This window comes from Cavia porcellus, unplaced genomic scaffold (assembly GCF_034190915.1).
Source record: "Cavia porcellus strain 051 isolate PalLab524CR breed Dunkin Hartley unplaced genomic scaffold, mCavPor4.1 scaffold_4, whole genome shotgun sequence".
Lineage (NCBI taxonomy): Eukaryota > Metazoa > Chordata > Mammalia > Rodentia > Caviidae > Cavia > Cavia porcellus.
In genome coordinates, this window is record NW_026947487.1 from 112310333 (window position 1) to 112330036 (window position 19704).

Consider the following 19704-nt stretch of genomic DNA (forward strand, 5'->3'; position numbering starts at 1 on the left):
AGGCATCCTCCAGGCCTAGACATTCATCTCTGTCCATTTCCAGGCACCCGAGCCCGAGCCGTATTTACCCAAGTACTGCGCCCCATCCTGGAGTGGGGAGGCCGAGGCGGCCGCTCCACGCGTGTTTCAGTCGCAAGTGTTGGGCGAATCCAGCTTTAGGGCCACGCTCGGCACCCTGTTTGGAGACTGGTTCGGAAACCAGAGCCGAGACCGGGTTTGGGCCGGGGCGGGGAGTCGCGGGCGCGGGGGCGGGGCGGGCTGGGCGCGGCTCCTGCGCGGATTACGGCGGGGGCCGAGGACCGCGGCGCCGCTCGCCCCGGCTGCAGCCATTGCGCCCCGCATTCAACAGGAGGAGCCCGCGGAGAGCACCCGCGCCCCGCGCCCTCCGCGCCCCGCCGCCCGCCGCAGCCCGTGCGCCCCGCGGCCCCGCGCGCCATGGCCAAGGAAGGCGTGGAGAAGGCGGAGGAGACGGAGCAGATGATCGAGAAGGAGGCGAGCAAGGAGCCCGCGGAGGGCGGCGGCGGCGACGGCTCGCACCGCCTCGGGGATGCCCAGGAGATGCGCGCCGTGGTGCTGGCCGGCTTCGGGGGGCTCAACAAGCTGCGGCTCTCCCGGAGGGCCATGCCCGAGCCGCAGGACGGCGAGCTCAAGATCCGCGTCAAAGCCTGGTCCAGTATCCGCGCCTTTCTCGCTTTCTCTGTCTTTGCGCTCTGCGCTCCGGGAAGGGATGGGAGGGACTCGGCGGCCGGGACGCTGCCCGGGAGGGGGTCTCCACCGAGTCCGCCCCCGAGGGCTGGCCGCCTGGGGAGGATCTCAGAGGTGGCCCTCGCCCTCCCCAAGCCCGTGGGGGTGACCGGTGGATGGTGGCGCCTGACGCGCTGGGCTTTCTGGAGTTCTCCATCCCGGAGAACGGCTCAGAAGCTGGTCCAGGGGCTGTGCTGCTTAACGCGGCTAAACATATGGATTGCTGTAGGCTGACTGTGTGCCAGCCGCCGATGGCGGAGTTTTACGTATGAGGTCTTATTTCCTACTTCCTGGGACCCAGTTAGGGTCATGTTTATGCACCGTTACAGGTGAGGAAACCTCTGTTCAGAGAGTGAGTGATTCGTCCAGGATCACTCAGTTGCCACTAACTGGCTTGGTGGGGATTTGATACTTGGTCTTTTTCACTTCCACGCTGCTGTGCTGGTGGGCTGGGGGACGGGGTGCGAAGCGGGGCCACCCTCCTGTACACGTCCCTCACTGGAGCCTGGTATGGGGAAAGGAACTGGAAGTGGGGGGATCTGAACCCATCCCTCTCCTCCTCCCTTCTCCTCCTACACTCTCTGTTTCTCAAGGTGAAGGTGGCAACACTGATCCCTGTCCCCTGGACTCCTGCTTCCGTCTCAGGAGCAGCCCAGGGCTCTTAACTCCATTCCCCCTGGGAAGCTTCTCCAGACCCACGCCCAGTGGAATTTCTTGAAATGCAAGCCTCTCCCTGGGTGTAGACCACGGGATCATTGCCCCCACGTGCTGGGGGCAGGCTGACCAGGAGAAGCTTGTAGGACCCCAAACTCTCCTGCAACCTGGGAAGCTCATGAGGACAGTTGGCTGTTTCCACAGAGGGATGAGTCCAGCCCCTTCTCATTTGTTTTTCAAAAACCAACACACTGCTCCCTAGAGCAGGAGCAGCCAACTCTCAGTTTCTTAGGTTAGATGGGAAACCCAGCATGGGGACCTAATCTAGAGGCAAGAAAATGGCTGTGGAGGTCCCTACCTTTCCCACTTTAAGAGCAGATGTGGGATTCATTGGCAAGGTCCTCTGGGACACTGGTGGGAATGATAGGCACCCATCTTGGGTTCACCCCTCCTATTCACAGCTGGTCATGTTAGGCTCGAAACACCACTCTGAGGTCTTTCCGGGGGAACTCAGGCTTTTGCAAACTGAAGAATTTTGTACAAGTCTTCTTAACTCTTACTAAACCAAAGTGCTTGAACCTGGAAGGCAGAGTGTCTGCCCATTTCATCCATCAACCCCAATGCCTAGCACAGTGCTTGGCATGGGATATCCTGAATAAGTTACTGCTGTGGGAATAGATTGGGAAAAGAGCTTGGAAGGGATTGTTGAGTCATTTCTCTTTCGGGTAGAAGAAGTTCTGTCTAGTGCAATTAAAACCATGCACTGTAACTGATGGTTTCCTTAAAAAAACCATCAAAGAATAGTATATGCATTCATTAATATGCATGTATATAATTTGTGATCCATCTTCCAAATCGAGGATTGGGTTCTAGGATTCTTATGTCTATATTCAGAGAAGAAAATGTGGTAGCTACTATTTTTTTTTTTTTTAAAGAAAAGAGTCTCTTTTGCAGTGCAAATCAGCTTGTATTCTCCAACCTGTGCATTCAGTAGCCTTATTGCTACAGTAACTGCATAAAGGCTTATAGGAACTGAAGCGGTTTGAAATAATAACTGTCAAGATGAAGGCCAGGAGATTTATTTTCAAAGTCAGACACACAACTCAGCTTCATTGGAAGGGTGCACATGCTTATGCAAACATACACACCCACACGTAAAATCACTATGTGTCCCCCCATCCTGTTTGATTAGAAAGTCATGCAGTCATGAGATACAGAACTGCAAAGAATCTTAATTGATTTTCCTTTTGCAAAGCTGCAGACAGTTAATCTGTTTTTCAAGGGAGGATTGGACTAGTGTGTGAGATGGACCACTGGGCCCTTCATCCTCCATTGGGCTGGGATTGGTTGGCCAAAGATGTTCATTGATTGTTAAATTTTAGCCTTGAGATCCAGGATGACTCATCCTATATTTTTATGAGTCAACGGATGGACTCGTGGATGAAGGTCTGCCTTTGGTCTCATCTTTATTTTTAATGGAAGCCTTTTATCATTAAATAGGATATGCATTTTATAGGAAACCAAAGCATACTACATCTGTATTAGCCTTAGGATGAGGGCCCAACTTGATTACTGTATAAATTTTGTGGAAATGAAAGAGAAGAGGCAGGAAGCAGTACCTATTTTATTTCACTTACCCTCTTGTTCAAGAGTTGATGAGCTAGAAATTTTTCCTGAAATACAGGAGAACAAATTGAGGCCTGAGGACACTATTTACCAGAAATTTCACACAAATCATAGAGCAAGGATTTGAGCCTGCTTCTCTTTAAAGCTCTGCTGTTTTCTTTTCTTTCCATTTTGTTTCCCTTGGTCAGAAAGCCCTAAGAAATATAATTCTCCTCTTTTTGACATGCATGGTTTTTCTTTCGTTCTTCAATAATATAGATCCTTTGCTCTTTTTATGTATGGCTTAAGGGAACTTTTTTGGCTCTTCCCAGAGTAAAATAGCTTTCTCTGGAAAATAGAAGCGTTTGATTAAATGCAGCATAAAAAGAACCACTGCTTGGAGTAGCGGTGGGAAGGGCAGCAAAGAACATCACCTCGGTGAGACTCACTTTACCAGTTATTCATTGAACAGCTTATACAGCGAGAGGTTTGAGTGGCCAAGTGGGAGAAGCAAGAGGGGCCTGAGTATAAGATTAGCCTTGTTTCTTCCTAACTGTGTGCCTTCGGTGGCCATGTCTCTGTAGGCAATATTGCGTTACTTCTGCTAGGTGTCAGACTTGCAGACAAGGGTCCCAGCTCTGCCCCTTGCTAACTGGATGTCACAGATCTGGCTTTTGCAGGCAGCGCCTGACACAGGGATCCTTTTCCAAGCAGTCTGTTGCAGGAATGCTTTCAGGACCGTGGGAATAAGAGAGGTAGGTTAGGGCAGAGGAGAGCTAAGCAAGATGTGGCCTCAGCAGCTCCCACTGTACCCTGCACAGACATGATCGGTCCCTTCCTGAAGCAAGAGGCAGGGGAAGCATTTCATGGCATGGGCTGCTTCTCAAGGTAGGCGTGGCTCTCTCTAGCAGAGATGTTTCTGTCTGCCTGGGTGCAGTTCTCCAGGGAATCAGGTGGCAACCAGCATTCAAAGGGAATGAGGAGAGGATGGAGTAGGTGCACCACCTCTGGAAGGGACAATCATGCTTGCTAGTTGACACTGGCAGTGTTGTCTCATTCCTCTTAATTTAGTTTCCTGCTCTAAAATGGAGATAATTAATAGTGTCTCCTTTCTAATGAGGTACATCATATAAGACCTTTCTGAGGATGCAAGGCACATAGAAAGTGGTCAGTTAATGACAGATGCTACTATCTTAACTATTGTTCTTGGTTGCCATAGGTAGCCTATATAGTCCTGTCATTAGACTGGAACTCTTTTTAATGTGAAAAGGGCGCTGCCCATTACTCTGGAATAGCAGCAGCAAACTGGAGCTGTCCTAAGCAAACCAGGAGAGTTGGGGTCCTCCCCTAACTGAGAAGGGTCAGGCCTGTACCCTTGTTGCTGTAAGCTGGTCACAGAGGAGCAAGTTTTCTCTTACACGGGGGCTGGTAGGACTTGAGATTGGCTGAGGGTCTCCAGTTTGGGCTTCAGGAATGTATTTAAGTGGCCATTAACAAGACTTGTCTTGTTTGTGGCTCAGATTGTCTCGTGGTGGAAAAGCACTAATGGATTGAGGACATTTATTTTCCCAGAGTGATTTACAGCAAGAGGCCATATGAAACTGCTGGAAGGAGACCAATTGGTTGACAAATGGTTCTATCCAGTCATGGCTTCATTGGCTGATCAGAAAGTGGGCTGAGGGCAGGCCACAGAAGAAGCCAGCCATTGGATTGGAGGGGTCAGTGGAGCTAGGAGAAACAATGAACATTTACTGAGCGGTTGTTATTGGTCAGGAATTGAATTCTATGTAGGTAGTACTGTTTCGCTGCATCTCAGTGGCATCTCAGTTTGATCAGTATTACTGTTAACATTTTAAAGAGGAGGAAACTCACACTCAGAGACTGGTAAGAGGAGGGCTCTATGAAAATCCAACTCTGCTTGTTCCTGAACTCTGCATTTGGGAGTTAGAGAATCAGAAGACATTGTCACAAAGCCACAGAACAGTGAGAGGGAGATAAAGACAGATACCGAGTTATGAGGAGAGACAAAGAGGCAAACAGAAATTGAGGCAGAGATAGAGAAAGAACTATGTATGAATTTGATTAATTTGCAGCAGAACTGATAAGATTCAAAGTTGCATCATACCATCCTGCCTTTGTGCTTCTGTGCCACATCCATTTCCTATAACTTCTGAGGCATAGGACCCTTTGGGGATCCATCTACAACCCAGTTGCAAAGACTGTTGACCCCAGAATGCTTATGCTGATTAAACCCAATCACCATTCTTTGGAACCACTCATGGTATTGGAGGTCTTTTCTCAGCCTCTTCTGCTTGACTGGTCCATTGCTACACAGGCGCTGTCCCCAAATAATACAACGTTAAACTGTCGCTAATAAGGTTGGTGCCATGAAATATGGCCAGTGATATTCCCTGTGCTTATTCAAACAAGCAAACAGAGTCCATGAGGTTAAGTGACACAAATGTTTGTAAAACTGAAAAATTGCTCAGAGAATTTAATACCCAAACCAAGAGTCACTGTGACATGGAGATTGAAATAAAGTGTCCTGAATCACTCTAAATTGGACGGAGGTATCAGGATTTGACAGGAAAGGATGACTCGAGGCTGAGTCACATTTGCGCCTCATTTGATAATGAGAAGATATAGCTCCTAGCTCATTGTGTCCTTGCAGATTAGGGCTGGGGATGGTGATGTCTGGTCTTTATCCAGGAGTGGAATAGATTTCTTGTTCCCCAGCAATTCAGAGAGGAAACTTGAATGGTTCTTCCATTGCATAGGAAAAATTAAGTATTTTTTACCCCATTGTTTGAACTCTCTGATTATACTTAATAGCCATATTGCCCTCTTGAGAATATTTTGATCTCGTTATCAGTAGAGAAGTCTTTCAGTCTATTCTATCTTTTCTGTCTCCTTCCTCTTTCTATGTCTCTATATATTCCTTTCCTCTTTCTATTTTTTTTTTCCATTATAAGGGTTAAAAAAGTGACGTCTACTAAAGAATGACCCCGCTACCAGAAACAATAATTGGTAAAATTTATGGTAGAGGGAAAACACTGAGAAATTGAAATTTGTTTTAGTAATACTTCATGTGGAATAGTACTCATCTGAGTGGAAATAATTTCAATAAAGTGAAAGCGAAGTGAATTGCAAACAGCTTAACAATGCCATTTAGAAGATTTAAATTTGCTAAAAGTCACTTACGTTGCCATGATTTTGATTGCTTTTTTGTAATAGCTATGAATTCAGGACTAAATTCTTTTGGGGGAGGAGCCAAAGTGATAGAATTAAAAATAATCCTGGAGAAAAGGACGTGCTTCAAGGAAACATAGGGGTGGAGGTGATGGGCCTGGGCATGGAAGGTTCTTTGCTCAGCCTGTAGAAAGCAGCTTTGGTAGGAGGCGAGGAAAGGCGGGTAAGGAATTGTCTGTCCTCTGGAAAGTGCTCAGGTTTGGGGGTAGAATGTGTTTGGGCAAGTTGCGTAGTTCTGTAATCCTCCCCTTACTTATAAAATGCAGCTACAACCTTGTAGGACATTTGATATACCCAGCTGTAGGTTCTCATAAGTAACGGCTAAATCACAGATACATAGGAACTAGTCAGAAACGAAGTGTGGGTGACTCCTGATGCGCAAAGTGGGTAACGTGTAATAATGTTCACCCTGCCCTCCACCAGCGGCATCATGGCAGTGACAAAGCCCATTATACACATCAGCTTTGATCTTCATCACCCCAAGAGGCACGAAGCACAAGAACCATCGCCTGTGTTTTCTAGGAGAGGAAACTGAGAGTCAGGTAGCACGCTGAAGCACTCAGAAGCTGCAGAAGATTTAGATTCAGACTGTAACTCTGCCTCACTGTGACGATGTGATCCTAACCAGGTAGTACTTCCAACTCACCTTGGCGAGAGTACCCACTTTTAGGGACTGTCATGAAGATTAGCTGAGAATCCCTGAAACGCCTTGCTGTATCTTGCACAGAGCTGGTGCTTAGTGAAGGTTTTCTTCCCTAAGTATGAAAGACAGAACAGAGACTTGACTTGGCATCTCCTGATTCTGAACCTAGTGGTATTCCCACAAAACTACATTGGCGGCCTGGGACAGAGTGCTAGTTTTGGGATCTTACTTTTGGAGTTGGGTATAGACTTGGGCTGATCTGCTGCCCTTACCAGTTCTCTGCATACCCATGGGTGGTAGCAGGGATTTATCTGACAGCAGGTGTGTATAGACAACCTAGCCTTGGGGGTTTGGTTCACTCCCATTCAAAGGAATCCAGATGCCACAACCTTGGGTACACCATTGACATTCAACGCTGACAAAAAAGCTCACGAAGGCATGAACAAACAGTACCCTTGTGCTCCCAAGTTCCTGCACTTTTGCTTTCAAAGAGGGATCCTTTTAGACATCTTGGCATTTGTCATAGAAGAGATAGTATAATTAGAGGCAAGAAGAGAATCTTCGTTGGAAAGGGCAGCAGGCATGTAATCTCAAATTAGTTTGATTCCTCTGTGTGTGATCTCATACAGGAAGTCAGTTGGAGGCATGGTATGGAAATAAGTGAATTTTGTGTTTCAAGACCCAGGAGACAAAATAGACACTCCAGTGAAAGGAGTTATTTCGTCTTTAACGTGAAGGTTTCTTCATGAGAGAGAGCAGTCAGCTTCTTTCAGATCCCTTTTGGCACTCACCCCTAGTCCCCTGGTTAAGCCTGGTCCCCACCATTGTCGGGGAGCAAGGCAATGCTGGACAGTGCTTCCCTACACAGAACCATGGCAAGCTAAACCATGGGTCCAGTTCCTCTTGACTTCTCGCAAATACTGGGGCTCCCCAGGGCTCAGTGTAGGGTTCTTATCTTCTGTGCAAGGAACAACAATGGCTCATTTCTTAAACCAGCACTGATGATACACCCAAACTGAATGGAAGCTTTTGCTTACATATAGTTACTGTTTGAAGTGAAACAGGCCTGGATTCAAATCTTTGCCCTGATACACTTAGCACCCCGAAGAGCCTTGGGAACATGATTTAGACTTTGGAAACCTCAGTTTGCTCATTTCTAATAGGTGTACTAAGAGTCTACAGAGTAATGATTTTTGTGTAAAGATGAAGAAGATAATGCACCTACAGTGCTTAGCCATGATGTTTCAATATTTAACGTTTGTTGAATGATTGAAGTCTTCTTCACATACTATGTGCACAGCAGATATCATGGGTGAAGAGCAGATTCAAAGAGATAGGATGATAGAAATCTCCAGCCATGTATTATTACAATGTTTTGAATGGAGCCTGCCCTTTAGACTCATGAGGTTCCCCCAAAGCACACAATACCCTCAAATCAAAAGTAATCCAAACAGGATGTCCCACCATGTTATGTCCCACAAGTATTAAGATCATTTCCTGCAGGAGCCACAGAGGAACCAACATGTATTGTGTTCCTCCTGTGTATGCCAAGCTTACAAACCTTCTATGGAAAGGCCAGTCCATTCCTCCCTGACTTCTCTGACTTGTTTTGGTCATGCAAAGTATCATGATGAACTTATTCCTGCCCGCCCTCTCCCCATCCCGCCTTCCATCCCCTCTCTCCTTTCGAGTTAATTCTACTGCTATGAGCTTCTTTCTTGAGACTGAGAAAGGCGGCAGCCTTTAGCTCCAGCTGCTGTGTACAATTTTAGCAAGGCTCAGCACAGGAGAGTTTTTTCCTCTTAATTTTCACATGTCAAGAAAAGAATCTTATTGGTTCTTTACAAATCACATAGCAGCCTTTGGAAATTCATCTCCTGTCCCAGCCTCTAAGCAATGAAAACTGAAACTGACTATATTTTTGTTTCATGCTTTCTACTGCAGCCTAAAAAGAATTGGGTATAATAATTTATAGTGCACTAGCAACACATACTGTGTGTGTGTGTGTGTGTGTGTGTGTGTGTGTGTGTGTGTGTGTGTGTGTGTTGGGGAAGAAGAAGCAGATAGATGCTCCAAAATCAGAGAGGGATAATAATCATAAGATACGATATGTGGCCAAAAATTACAGTGAATGTTTAATTTTTTTAAAAAATTATTTCTTATTGTCATTAATCTTCTTCAAAATACTCCCTCTCACTTTAGATACACTTACCACATTGCTCTGGCCAATATCTAAAGCAGTTCTTGAAGTCCTTTTTCATGAGTGTCTTTAGTTGTTGCTTTCATGGCTGCACATTTGCCTTTTATAGTCATTTTGACTTTAGGGAAGAGCCAGCGACCCCAGGGTGTGAGATCCGGTGGATAAAGTGGACAGGATGTGCTATAATGTTTTTATAAGCCTGTCTTTTCATTGGATGACAGTCAACAGCAGTATTCACTGTATTTTTTTAAAATCATACTTTATAAAGACATAAAAAGAGGACTTCAAGAACTTTATAACATAACAAGAATGGTGGCATAAATGTGTATTTTGAGGGGAATTCGTGGTGGTGTCTAGTTTGTAGGAATAAGAAGCACACTGGACTGATCACCATGATAGCTATCGTGGGCAGACAGGTGCCCCTCACCCACAGAAGTGAAGGATTGTAGACAGAACTAGAGAATGCAACAACTCCACTCCCTATTTTTGCATCTTATAATGTTCAGCACAAAGCTATCAAGTCCCCTTAAACAACAGAGTTATTATTTTCAACTTCAAGGCTCATTATCTTTCAAATCTCTTTGGTCTCTTGGAAATTTCAGAAACTGTTGTCAGTAAACATGCCAGAAATAGTGCTTGGTAAACAGTAGGCACTCAATAAGTGTTTGTAGGGTAAATATATTACTGACTTTATCCAATGGTAAGTATAACCCTTATAATGTAACTAGTGACCTTTCACATTGAGGATGGCTTCAGGGTCCCCTACCTTATGTCAGCTTTCTCCAACAAGAATCCTATTTCTCTCAAGTATTTTCCCCAAGAAGAAATCTAAATCTTTCCTAAGATCTCCAACTTCCATGTCTTTGAGCATGAACTTGGAAAAACACTGTGTTAGTTTTCACTTACTGTGCCAAAATACCTGAGAAAAAGAATTTAAAGAGTAAAGGATTTATGTTGGCTTACAATTTCAGAGGTTCAGAAGGGCAGAAGGGCAGAAGGGAAGGGTGGTCAGCTTACAACAGTAAGGAAATGGGGGCAGGCAGGGTCCCTTATACCCTTGAAGGCCAAGTCCCCTGTGACCTGCTTTCTCCTTCCCTTCACCCCCTAACACCCTATTCAGCTATGGACTCATCAACTGATTGATCCTTTGAAAAGATGGGTGCTGTTGTGGTCTAGTGACCTCTTTAGGTCCTTCCTCTGAACACTGTCGCACAGATCATCAAGCCCTCAATATATAAGTCTGTGGGGAAACATTTCATATTTAAACCATAACAGATACCAAAGAAACTATATTTTCTCCTTAAAAACCTGTTCTCTTGGAATCAGACATTCACTTTATGCTCTTGAATAACTACTTGCCCTAGACTGGGAAATGTGGGCCTCTTACTTCTCACCACGCTTTATAATTTCCTCCTTCTTGATGCCTGGCTTTGTCAGATGCTGGAGGCCAGGGCTGTCAGAGACAATCACTGTATAGCTTCTGATGACAGTGATTCTAAGAGCACTCACCTGGGCATTCCCTCCTTGATTGTGACTCTCATCCCTCTCCAGCATGGACGGTAAAGCAATTTTTTTTTTTGGTACTGGGGATCGAACTCACAACCTCACGCTTGCCAGGCAGTTGCTTATGCCACTGAGCTAAATCCCCAGCCCTAAAGCAAATATTTATCAGTATTTCTTTGATTCTGCCCCTACTTTCCTTTGTAGGCATCAGACCCCTTCTCACGCTCCACCCTTCAGTACCTTCAGGAAGTTGGAAGGTTCCTCGAGATCTGGCCTGAATACTCAGACACTCAGTTTTCGGGGTTCCTCCTTTGACTCTACCTTTTTCCATTGCCCTGTCCTATCCCGTCATCCCATCCTGAAGCTTCTCAGGGTATCCTCATTTCTACTCCACTCTGGGTAGCCTCTCACTGTTTAGTATTCACAGAAGCATGGTCTTATATTTACTTTATTGGAGTGGTTCCGATTGAGTACTTTTTATGTGCCACCTTTTTATGTGCCACAGGCACTACACTGAGTATTCTATAGGGTCCCCATGATGCTGAACTTTTATAGACAAAGGAATAGGATCAGAGAGATGGAGAACTTCTCAAGATCACAGGGTTAATAAGACAGCATTGGTTGAGACTTGAACTAGAGTGTGCCTTCCTCTAGGTCCCATACCTTCATTCTTTCTGTACTTGTTTTTCACAGGTGTGTCCCAGTGACAAAGCCCCTAACAGACAGGTGGCTTAGAGTGGCCTGGAGCAGCAAGTACTGCTTTCAAACTCTGGCCTTTCCTTTATTGCCATTGACTTTTGTTTTCAAGTCTATATTCTCCAACTCACTGTTCCCCTAGGGTGAGGTTTGCTGTGGTTAGCAGCAGACACCGCTGTTCTTCATGTAAGGAGACACCTCATGGGTCAGCCCTGGGCCCAGGAGTTCTGTCCTGTGATCCTGGTGACCTCTGAGGAGACCTTTGCACTACACTCTCCATAGGTCTCTCTGTGTCTCTCTTTCTCCCTCTCTCTCCCCTCCCACTTGTGTCTTTGATCAGCCTGTCTATCAAATAACAGACTTTCTTTATAAAACAAAAAAACACCCTTGTCTAGGACCAGAAAGATTGACGTTTCATTCATCTGTGTTACAGCTAGTTCAATCAGCTAGTGAGGAGCTGATAAACCACCCTCCCTGTGATTGGTTGAATGATTCTGTGATTAGATTTTCTGCATCCTCCCAACTAACCTCACTAAAGGTGTTCTCACTGAGGCCCGATAGTACACCCTGATTCAGCCTTTTGCAGCCAGAACTGGGGAAGTGTAATACAGCCATCAGTGTGCCCACCTCTGTGGCAGGGCTTTTAGGCACCAGAACCTTTCCTGTCTGACACAAGGAGACATTCCAGTACCTCTGGATCTATTAAGAAAGTCACAAAGGTGACTGTTACTTTCTCACCTCTTGGTGCCTCAGCATCTCTGTCCTCACCAGCAGCATTTATGGGAAACTCTCCTCCCTCCTGCTACTCTTAAGGTAATTTTCTCTCCTTTTCCTACTCATCTGCTTGCCTTTCATTTCCTTAAGACAGATGGGCCTGTGTACCCTGAGCAGAGCCCCAACTTCCAAAATAGTTGAAGAACAGTGTCAGACCACAGCGTTGTTTAGAAAATACAAAGGCCGCATCCATTGGTACAATAGAGATGACGTCTCAAAGATTTGGTTTTCCTGTCTACATCCCTCCAACACCTCCTGCTTGCTCTAGACTTTCTCTCTCTTGCTTTCTTTCCTTAAGCGCTCCCAGATTCCCAGACCTTGAACTTACTCTGTTGTTTTTTGCATCTATCATTGTTTGCCTTTCACATTCCTGCTTCTGCCGTCTACAAGGAAATCTCTGCTTTTTCCAAAGTACATCAATCAGGCAGTATTTTGATCTTCTTGGTTCTCCCTTTCACCGTAACCCCAGTGGACACAGCAAGGCTGCCAGCCAAATACCCTGAGAGAGGATTCCTTTAACAAGGAGAAGGAATAAACTAAGCTCATATCATTTCCTACTTTGATCTCCAGTGAAAGAATCACTGTGGGCCAGCCTTGATGTGCCCTGTGCTAGGCACTGAACTTTGGAAGATGGATTCCTAGCATTTCTCATAATCTACAGGGAAAACAATCAGGTCATGCAGTAGCAGTTAAGTTCATCTTGACTGTATTGAAAGACTCTTAAACGGGCAATTGACCATATGAGTTCTATATGTGTCTACTGATTTTCATAGCCCAGTGTGCTCTTAGGAGCTGGGTACACATGCAGGAGGTGGGTCACTGGGGCTGTGTCTCTTGCTAGTATTCTTCCCTGTGCTCTGCTTCCCAGATGCCACCAAGTGAGCAACTTTACTCCATCACACTATTCTGCCATGCTGTTTGTGCCTTGGAGCCAGGTCACCATGGACTGAACCTCTGAAACCATAACACCAATTAAACCTGTCCTTTAAATTGTGCGTATCAGATATTTTGTCTCAGCAATTGGAAAGCTGAGTAATGCAGACAGTGATCTGCTTCTGTTTCCTTCTAGGGCTCATGAAACTTTAGTATCCATTAACCAGATTAGAAAGTTTAATTCTTTAGTCTTGCTAGCCGTGTTTGAAGTGTTCTGTAACCTGGTATGACAAGTGGCTGCCATATTGAACAGCACTAACATAGAACATTTCCATTAACAAAAGATGTCATATTGTACATTGCTGGACTAATCTTAATTCTCTCCCATCTTTTTTTCCAAATGGAAACAACTGTTTTACTGACACGTTATTTTTATCAGCAGCAGTGTCTTAGGAAATAACTATTATGTTATAGCAAAAATGGGCCATTTTCCCATGGAAACCCTGTGCCCCTGTGCCTCCACAGAGAAGTCAGACCATGGTGACTCTGCACTGTCCTCCCACCATGGAGAGGTGGTTGGTGTTGGAAAGGTTGGGGAGTGGGAGCAAAGGGAATACTCATCCCCAAAAGAGTCTGCCCTGTGAGAAGCACCTAATCTAGTGATGTGAGTTAGTAACTACCTGCTCTATGCCGGCTATGATCCTGGTGTCGCTACCACTCCTGGAATTGGCGTACTGTGTAGTCATTTATTTGCTGATCCCTGAACTCCTGGGAAGCACTGATGTCCATGTCACTGTTGTAACATTATTTCCTGCCAAGTCCCAAAACAAAGAGGGTCTGTTGAATTTAAATTGGCTGAGATTGAGTGTTCTGTGGACCCAATCACTGCCAAGCACTCGTTTGAAGTTGATGCTTTGGTCAACATCAAACAGGGAGCATAAAGATGTTAACCTTCTCAGGAAGCATCATAGGAATAAATACCTCCTGCTGCATCCCCAGGAGGACCGAGAACAGATAAATAACTCCAGGTCCCAGATCTAAAGTGTTGGTCTTGGCATGAGGAGAGCTTGTTTTGGACCCATTTGTTTCTCTGTTTCTGTTGAAAACTGGCTCGAGATATTTAGATTCTCAATATGTCTCCTTTGCCATTTTGTTCCATGTTGGAAATACTACTGAAGTGTGTTCTGAATGCTAATTTGGATACATGATCTGAATACATTTCCTTTCTCCAACACAGTAGCACAAAGGACTTGTGCAACTATCCCTAGCTATGTGGCCCTCATTGTCACCGCATATATTATGGAGAAAAGGATCTGAGACGGGCAACTGCAGCATGATTCACTCAGTGACTAAAATGATTGATGATGGAAAAAAGTGAGGTGGGTCAGAGAACTTCATGTCTTAGATGGCTACAGGGCACTTTCACTTAAAAATACTGATGAGGACAGGGTTACACAGAGGTAGACCCCAAGGAAGCCAACAATGGGGAGAAAGAAGACCACTCTCTGATAGAACATGGTCATTTCTTTATCCTGCGACCTATCCAGGACAGTTCTGGCTGTGCTCCAACAAGACCTCCTCTGAGATTTGCAGAAAAAGTGTCTGTATTTTGGACAAGGAATGTTTTCCTTTATGAACAGTTTATCCTCACAATCTTGAGATAATGAAATGAATACCCTCACAAACCAAGGTAGAGAGACAGAAGGAAACAAGGTTTTCCTTAGGCAGTTTCAAGTTATCAGTAGAAATTAAGAAACAGAAGCCAAAGCTTCAGTTCTTTTCTTAGGAAACAAGAAAATGAATCAAACATCTGCTTCTTTGACCCCGCGTGGATGGAGTTAAGTGCTTTGATGAACATATTGTCAACAGGACAAGAGCAGACTAAAGAGGGCTCACATTTCTTGCAGCGTTTTGCTTGGTCAGAGGCTCACCTCAGATCTGTTGGGCTCTTTGCAGAATTGTCTGAGGCTGCCATGTGCGAGGTGAGGGTATTAGTGCCCACCTGGCAGAGGGCCATGTTTTCCCTAATGCACACATCTCCAGGGTTCTCCCACTGTAACTTCCCACAGACATGTGAAAGACCTTATTTACTATTTCCCAAGCAATACACCAACTCTGAGTGTATTTGCATAGTTCATCTGCCTACTAATTGTTTCTATGTTCTTTTGCTTTAATCTCTCTCTGTCCCTTTCTTGGTTCTGTGATGTCTTTAATTCCATCACTCCCCTCTCCTCTCATTCTTTCTGGTAAAGATCCATGTAAAGATCTCATCTTTTCTGCCTCTATACCATTAGTTATAAGGACTACTAGGACTTTCCTCCTTGGGGACCACTTTGCAAAAAAAATCCCCACAAGTGTTCACCATCAGTGACAACTACTCTAACCCTGAGGGGAAAAACCTGAAAGGGAGGTCACACCACCCCTCCTGCAGAGGATGCTGGGATATATTATTTTAGGACCTCAGCCTATACCCCCAGCTCCTAGGAGGGATGGCTGCTGGCCGCGCCTAGCTTGTCTGTTCCTGAGGAATTGTTTTCATTTGAAGGAAACTTCCTTGAGTCAGCCCTCGACTCATGACTGACTGATGCAAGGGTACCAACCCCAGCTATCTTGATTCAGCTTACTCAAGGGATCAGATGAGTGCTGGAATTTTCCATGGATGAACTGTGACCTCTTCATGAATAGATCAGAGCTCAATACCTTCTCTGCCCAGTCCAGCTTCTCTCACTCACATATAGGGGTTGTCCCCAGGAACAGTCTTTGTAAGACTCCCTGCACGTGCATCTGTCTCCTGGGAAATGGAGCCTGACCTCCCACACCTTCTTTGTGGGATGATGGTGATAATGATGGTGATGGTAGCAGCTTGTCCATACTGAACACTTGCTGTGTGTGGGTCACACCCATTCCACACTGATGCCCATGGGGGGTCCCTTACCATCTCACTTTTTGAGTTGAAAAATAAACAAAACAAAACAGAGGCTCAAAGAGATCGAACAGCCCCCCCCTAAGGAGAAGCCAGCAGGTTAAAGCTAAGGATTTAAATTTAGCTTTTGGGGGAAGCTTGTTGGAGGTCAGTGCTTTGACTGCATGATTCCCTTGTGTCTTAGTGCATTTCCTGTGGCTGGCAAAGCACTTTGCCTTCACGGTCTATAAAAGCACTTATCACATCATACTGCAATCAGCTTTTCTGATTCTGTTCCCATGAGAATTTTCAATTTGTTAACTTTTGGTTTCTAGGACCTAGAATGTGGCTCGGGATACAGGAAGTGTTCAATGTGCCAGTGGCGTAGAGAGGTCCCATCTTTGTAACTGGGTAAACTGACCGGTGATGTATCAGAAGGACAGCAAAGCACAGTAGCCCCAGAGTAGTGGCTCTGGATTTGCATTGCTCACAGTAACAGCTTGGCTGTGTGCTCCACATTGTGCCTCACTTTTGTTCTCTCTGAAATGGAGATAATATCGCTTGTCTCTTAATGTGTTTTTCGACAGTGAAATGATACCATGCATACAAAGCACTTAGCAGTATGCCTGAGCCACAGTAAACACCTGTCACCTGTTACAGTTTCTGCCCATGTATTAATTCCTTCTCTGCTCATGCTTCATCATCAGAAATACCAGAGAGGCTGCCAGCTTTTGATAGCTTCCTGGGACCCCTTGAAAAGTCCCAAAGCCATGTAGGAAAGTCCCCTCAGAAAGCATCTATCTCTTCTTGGATATTCTTATGTATAGGAATAGCTGACAAGTTTTTGGATGAAAAAATTGGGATCCAAGAGGCAGACAAATTGGAATGATGAACCTAATTTAATAGGGCACATTTAACAAGGGTAAGTATAATCCTCTGGACCAAGATCAAAGAGCTCAGCTATCCTAGAAGACAATGAGAGAGCTTTTCATTTCATATCTATCTAATGATCGCCTATTAATTTTTGCCTTATCTAATTCCAAAAGGAACTTGAATTAGGTTAAAACGAGATGATAGACCAGCAGTTCTCTAAGCATGGTCCCCAGACCTTCAACCCACAGCACTGAGAAAATTGCTAGAATGCAGACTCTGAGGCTTCACCTCAGACATGCTGAACGAGCTGAGCTACACCTCTGACCATTCTGCTCTTTTTATTTTATTCAGTGAAATGCTCTCTCTAATTGATAAATTGCCCAGGTTGGCCTCAAACTTATGAGCTTTCTCCCTCGGCCTCCCAAGTAGCTGGGATTGCAGGCATGTGCCATCATGGCCAGCCTTGTATTTGAATAAGCCCTTCTGGGAATTCTGATGCACAGTAAGGTTTGAAAACCATTGTAAACTGTATACTTTTTTTTAATGGAAATTCCAAAACGATCAGAAGTGAGGATAGAGCTGAGCCTTAAAATAACAGAGAGGATGACTGCCACAAATTTGGCAGACAATGCAAACAGACAATGCAGAGAAAAGAAAAATGCCACTTGCTACACTATTCTGGGGCTGAAGATGCTTATAACCAATCTGTGTGCCGAAATCTGAGGAAAAATGCTTCTGCTTTCCTAAAGGAGTAAACGTATATTATTATAACAAAGCACATACTCATCAGTGTCCTTCAGTGAGTAAGATAATGAGTTTCTGAAGGTTACTTCTTTGACAATCTTTTTCTTAATTGGCCAATGACAGGGCAAGATTTGGGATTTTTCTGTGTTTTTTGTTGTTGTTGTTGTTGTTGTTGTTGTTTTGTGCTGGGAATCGAACTCATGACCTTGTGCTGCCAGGCAGGAGCTTATGGTCACATAAGCCATTATGCCATTAAGTTAAATCCCCAGCCCAGACTGGGGATTTCTACTGAGCATAAAATCGAAATGTACAATGGGCTCTATTGACCTGTGTCCATAGGGAACTAGGCTGTAGGAAGATAGAGATTTTCGCCATGATATTCTCTGTGCAGTGCTCTGGGAATGTTTGATTCCCCTAGCCAGTCAATGCCAAGGTTACCGACCACCTGGCAAAAGAACAGGGTGGCAGGACCGTTTTGTGTGGGCAGCCCTGCCTTCCTTTCACCAGAATGAAACTCAGGGGACCTTTTCCATAGCTCCCTGTCTCTCCTTTGATAAACTTCTTGTTTCTTTTACTATTTTGAGATAGGGTCTCTCTGTTTCCCCAGCGGCTCAAACTCCTGGGTTCTGACTATCCTCCCTCTCTAGTTTTCCCTGGCAGCTGTGCCCAGCTTGATCAAGTTCTGTGGGCCAATTTTCCTCTCCTGTTGGGAGGTTAATAAACTATAGCTGGGCTAATTGGTTTGCATTCCTAAGCATTGCCTTTTAAGAAATAATTTGTGTCTTCATTTGAGATTAGCATATTAAAAATCGACAGATCCCAGACAACAGGCTTTGAGGAAAGAATACGCAGCAATTTGTGAGGCTTATAGACAGGTAACAGCCTAATGGTCAACAGCTCCAGCTTGGAAGTCATATAAAAAGGGTCATCTTGTCCATTCCGGTACCTGCTATCTGGCCTGGGATAAGGTACTTAGCCTGTCTTGGCTTCACTTTCCTTTTGTGTGAAATGGAGATTCAAACAATCTATGTCTTAATGCTTAACAGGTAGTTTCATCATAGTGGGAGCAACATTTCTCATGATCCGTCACAGACCGACATCCCTCAGGGTGACTTAATAGATAAAGAAGAGAAAGCAGAGACCCCGAGCTGGCACTCAGCTTTTGCATAGAATCTAAGCATCCAACCAAGTCAATGTCTTTTATCAAGACTGCCAGCATCTCTCCATCTCTACCTAAGCTTGGGTTCTGATAATATTTTAAGCAGAGTGCACAGGATGACGGGCCATCAAGGGAACAGAGACTCAGCTGAGACTCACAGTGGATTGATGGCAGTGCTCCCAATGTTTCCTCTTACTCTTCCCGGATTTTGAAAGTATTGGTTTGAATAACATTTGATTTACTTGCGTCTGAGATTTCATAGTGTCATGGGATAGACAATAAGCAAAGCTTCGAAGATCTTGACTCATAGCTCAGCTCTGTTAGGTACTAACTGTTGTGCAATTAAGACTTTGTCAAGTCAGTTTTATGTGGAGTCTTAATGTTCACATCTATTTAATGAGAATAATAATATCTGTGCTTCTTGCTTTCCTGAGAATGTTAGAGTGTTTAATGAGACTTGTCTGGAAGTGCATTATAAACTGTGCTATGCAAATATAAAAAACATTTAGAAGCCCTGTCCTTCCATTTGTATTTTCTATCACATGCCTTCAGATTCTAATCTTGTGTTTAGAGTTTTTCAGGGTCCCTTTTTCAGACCTCTTCCTTCCCCCCCTCAGGATGCTACCTCTCAATAATAACCCTTTCCTCCTAGTCTCTGACTCATCAATTAGCATGGGAGGAAAAAAGAAAAGCCTTGCTGTATTATTAAAATGATGCTCATCTTTAAGAGAAATAGAATTACCCAGCAGAACATTTTGTCAAGCACTTTCTAATGTTATTTTCTTTGCAGCGATCTGAAATGTTCAAAAGCTGTTTAAAAATGGAGTAAGGGGGGTGTCTAAAGACTGCTCCCGTGTGTGCTGGAGTCATGCGACCTAGTCACTAGCATCTCTCCAAACTTTCCATGAAAAAAAGTATCTTAGAGAATACTGGAAACTGTAATTGTGAAGCTATGTAGCTTGGTACACCAAGCTGTGTGGTGGTGAGAAAATAAAAGTATTAAATAGAGGCAAGTTTAAGTCCGTGGGTGGTGCTGTCTGTGTGGGTTTGTCTTAGCAGCTCTTAAACAATGTTACTTGTTTGGC

At 44.7% G+C, this 19704-nt stretch overlaps 1 protein-coding gene across 1 annotated transcript in view; it reads left to right on the plus strand.

Annotated features, from left to right (window-relative positions):
* Positions 1 to 347: 347 nt before the first annotated feature.
* Positions 348 to 19704, plus strand: part of Vat1l (vesicle amine transport 1 like) — a 158482-nt gene continuing 139125 nt past the window's right edge. Inside the window, exon 1 of the mRNA XM_013144674.3 lies at positions 348 to 668. Within this exon, the coding sequence (XP_013000128.2) occupies positions 436 to 668 (233 nt within the window). The 5' untranslated portion in view covers positions 348 to 435. The remainder of the gene's footprint in view (positions 669 to 19704) is intronic.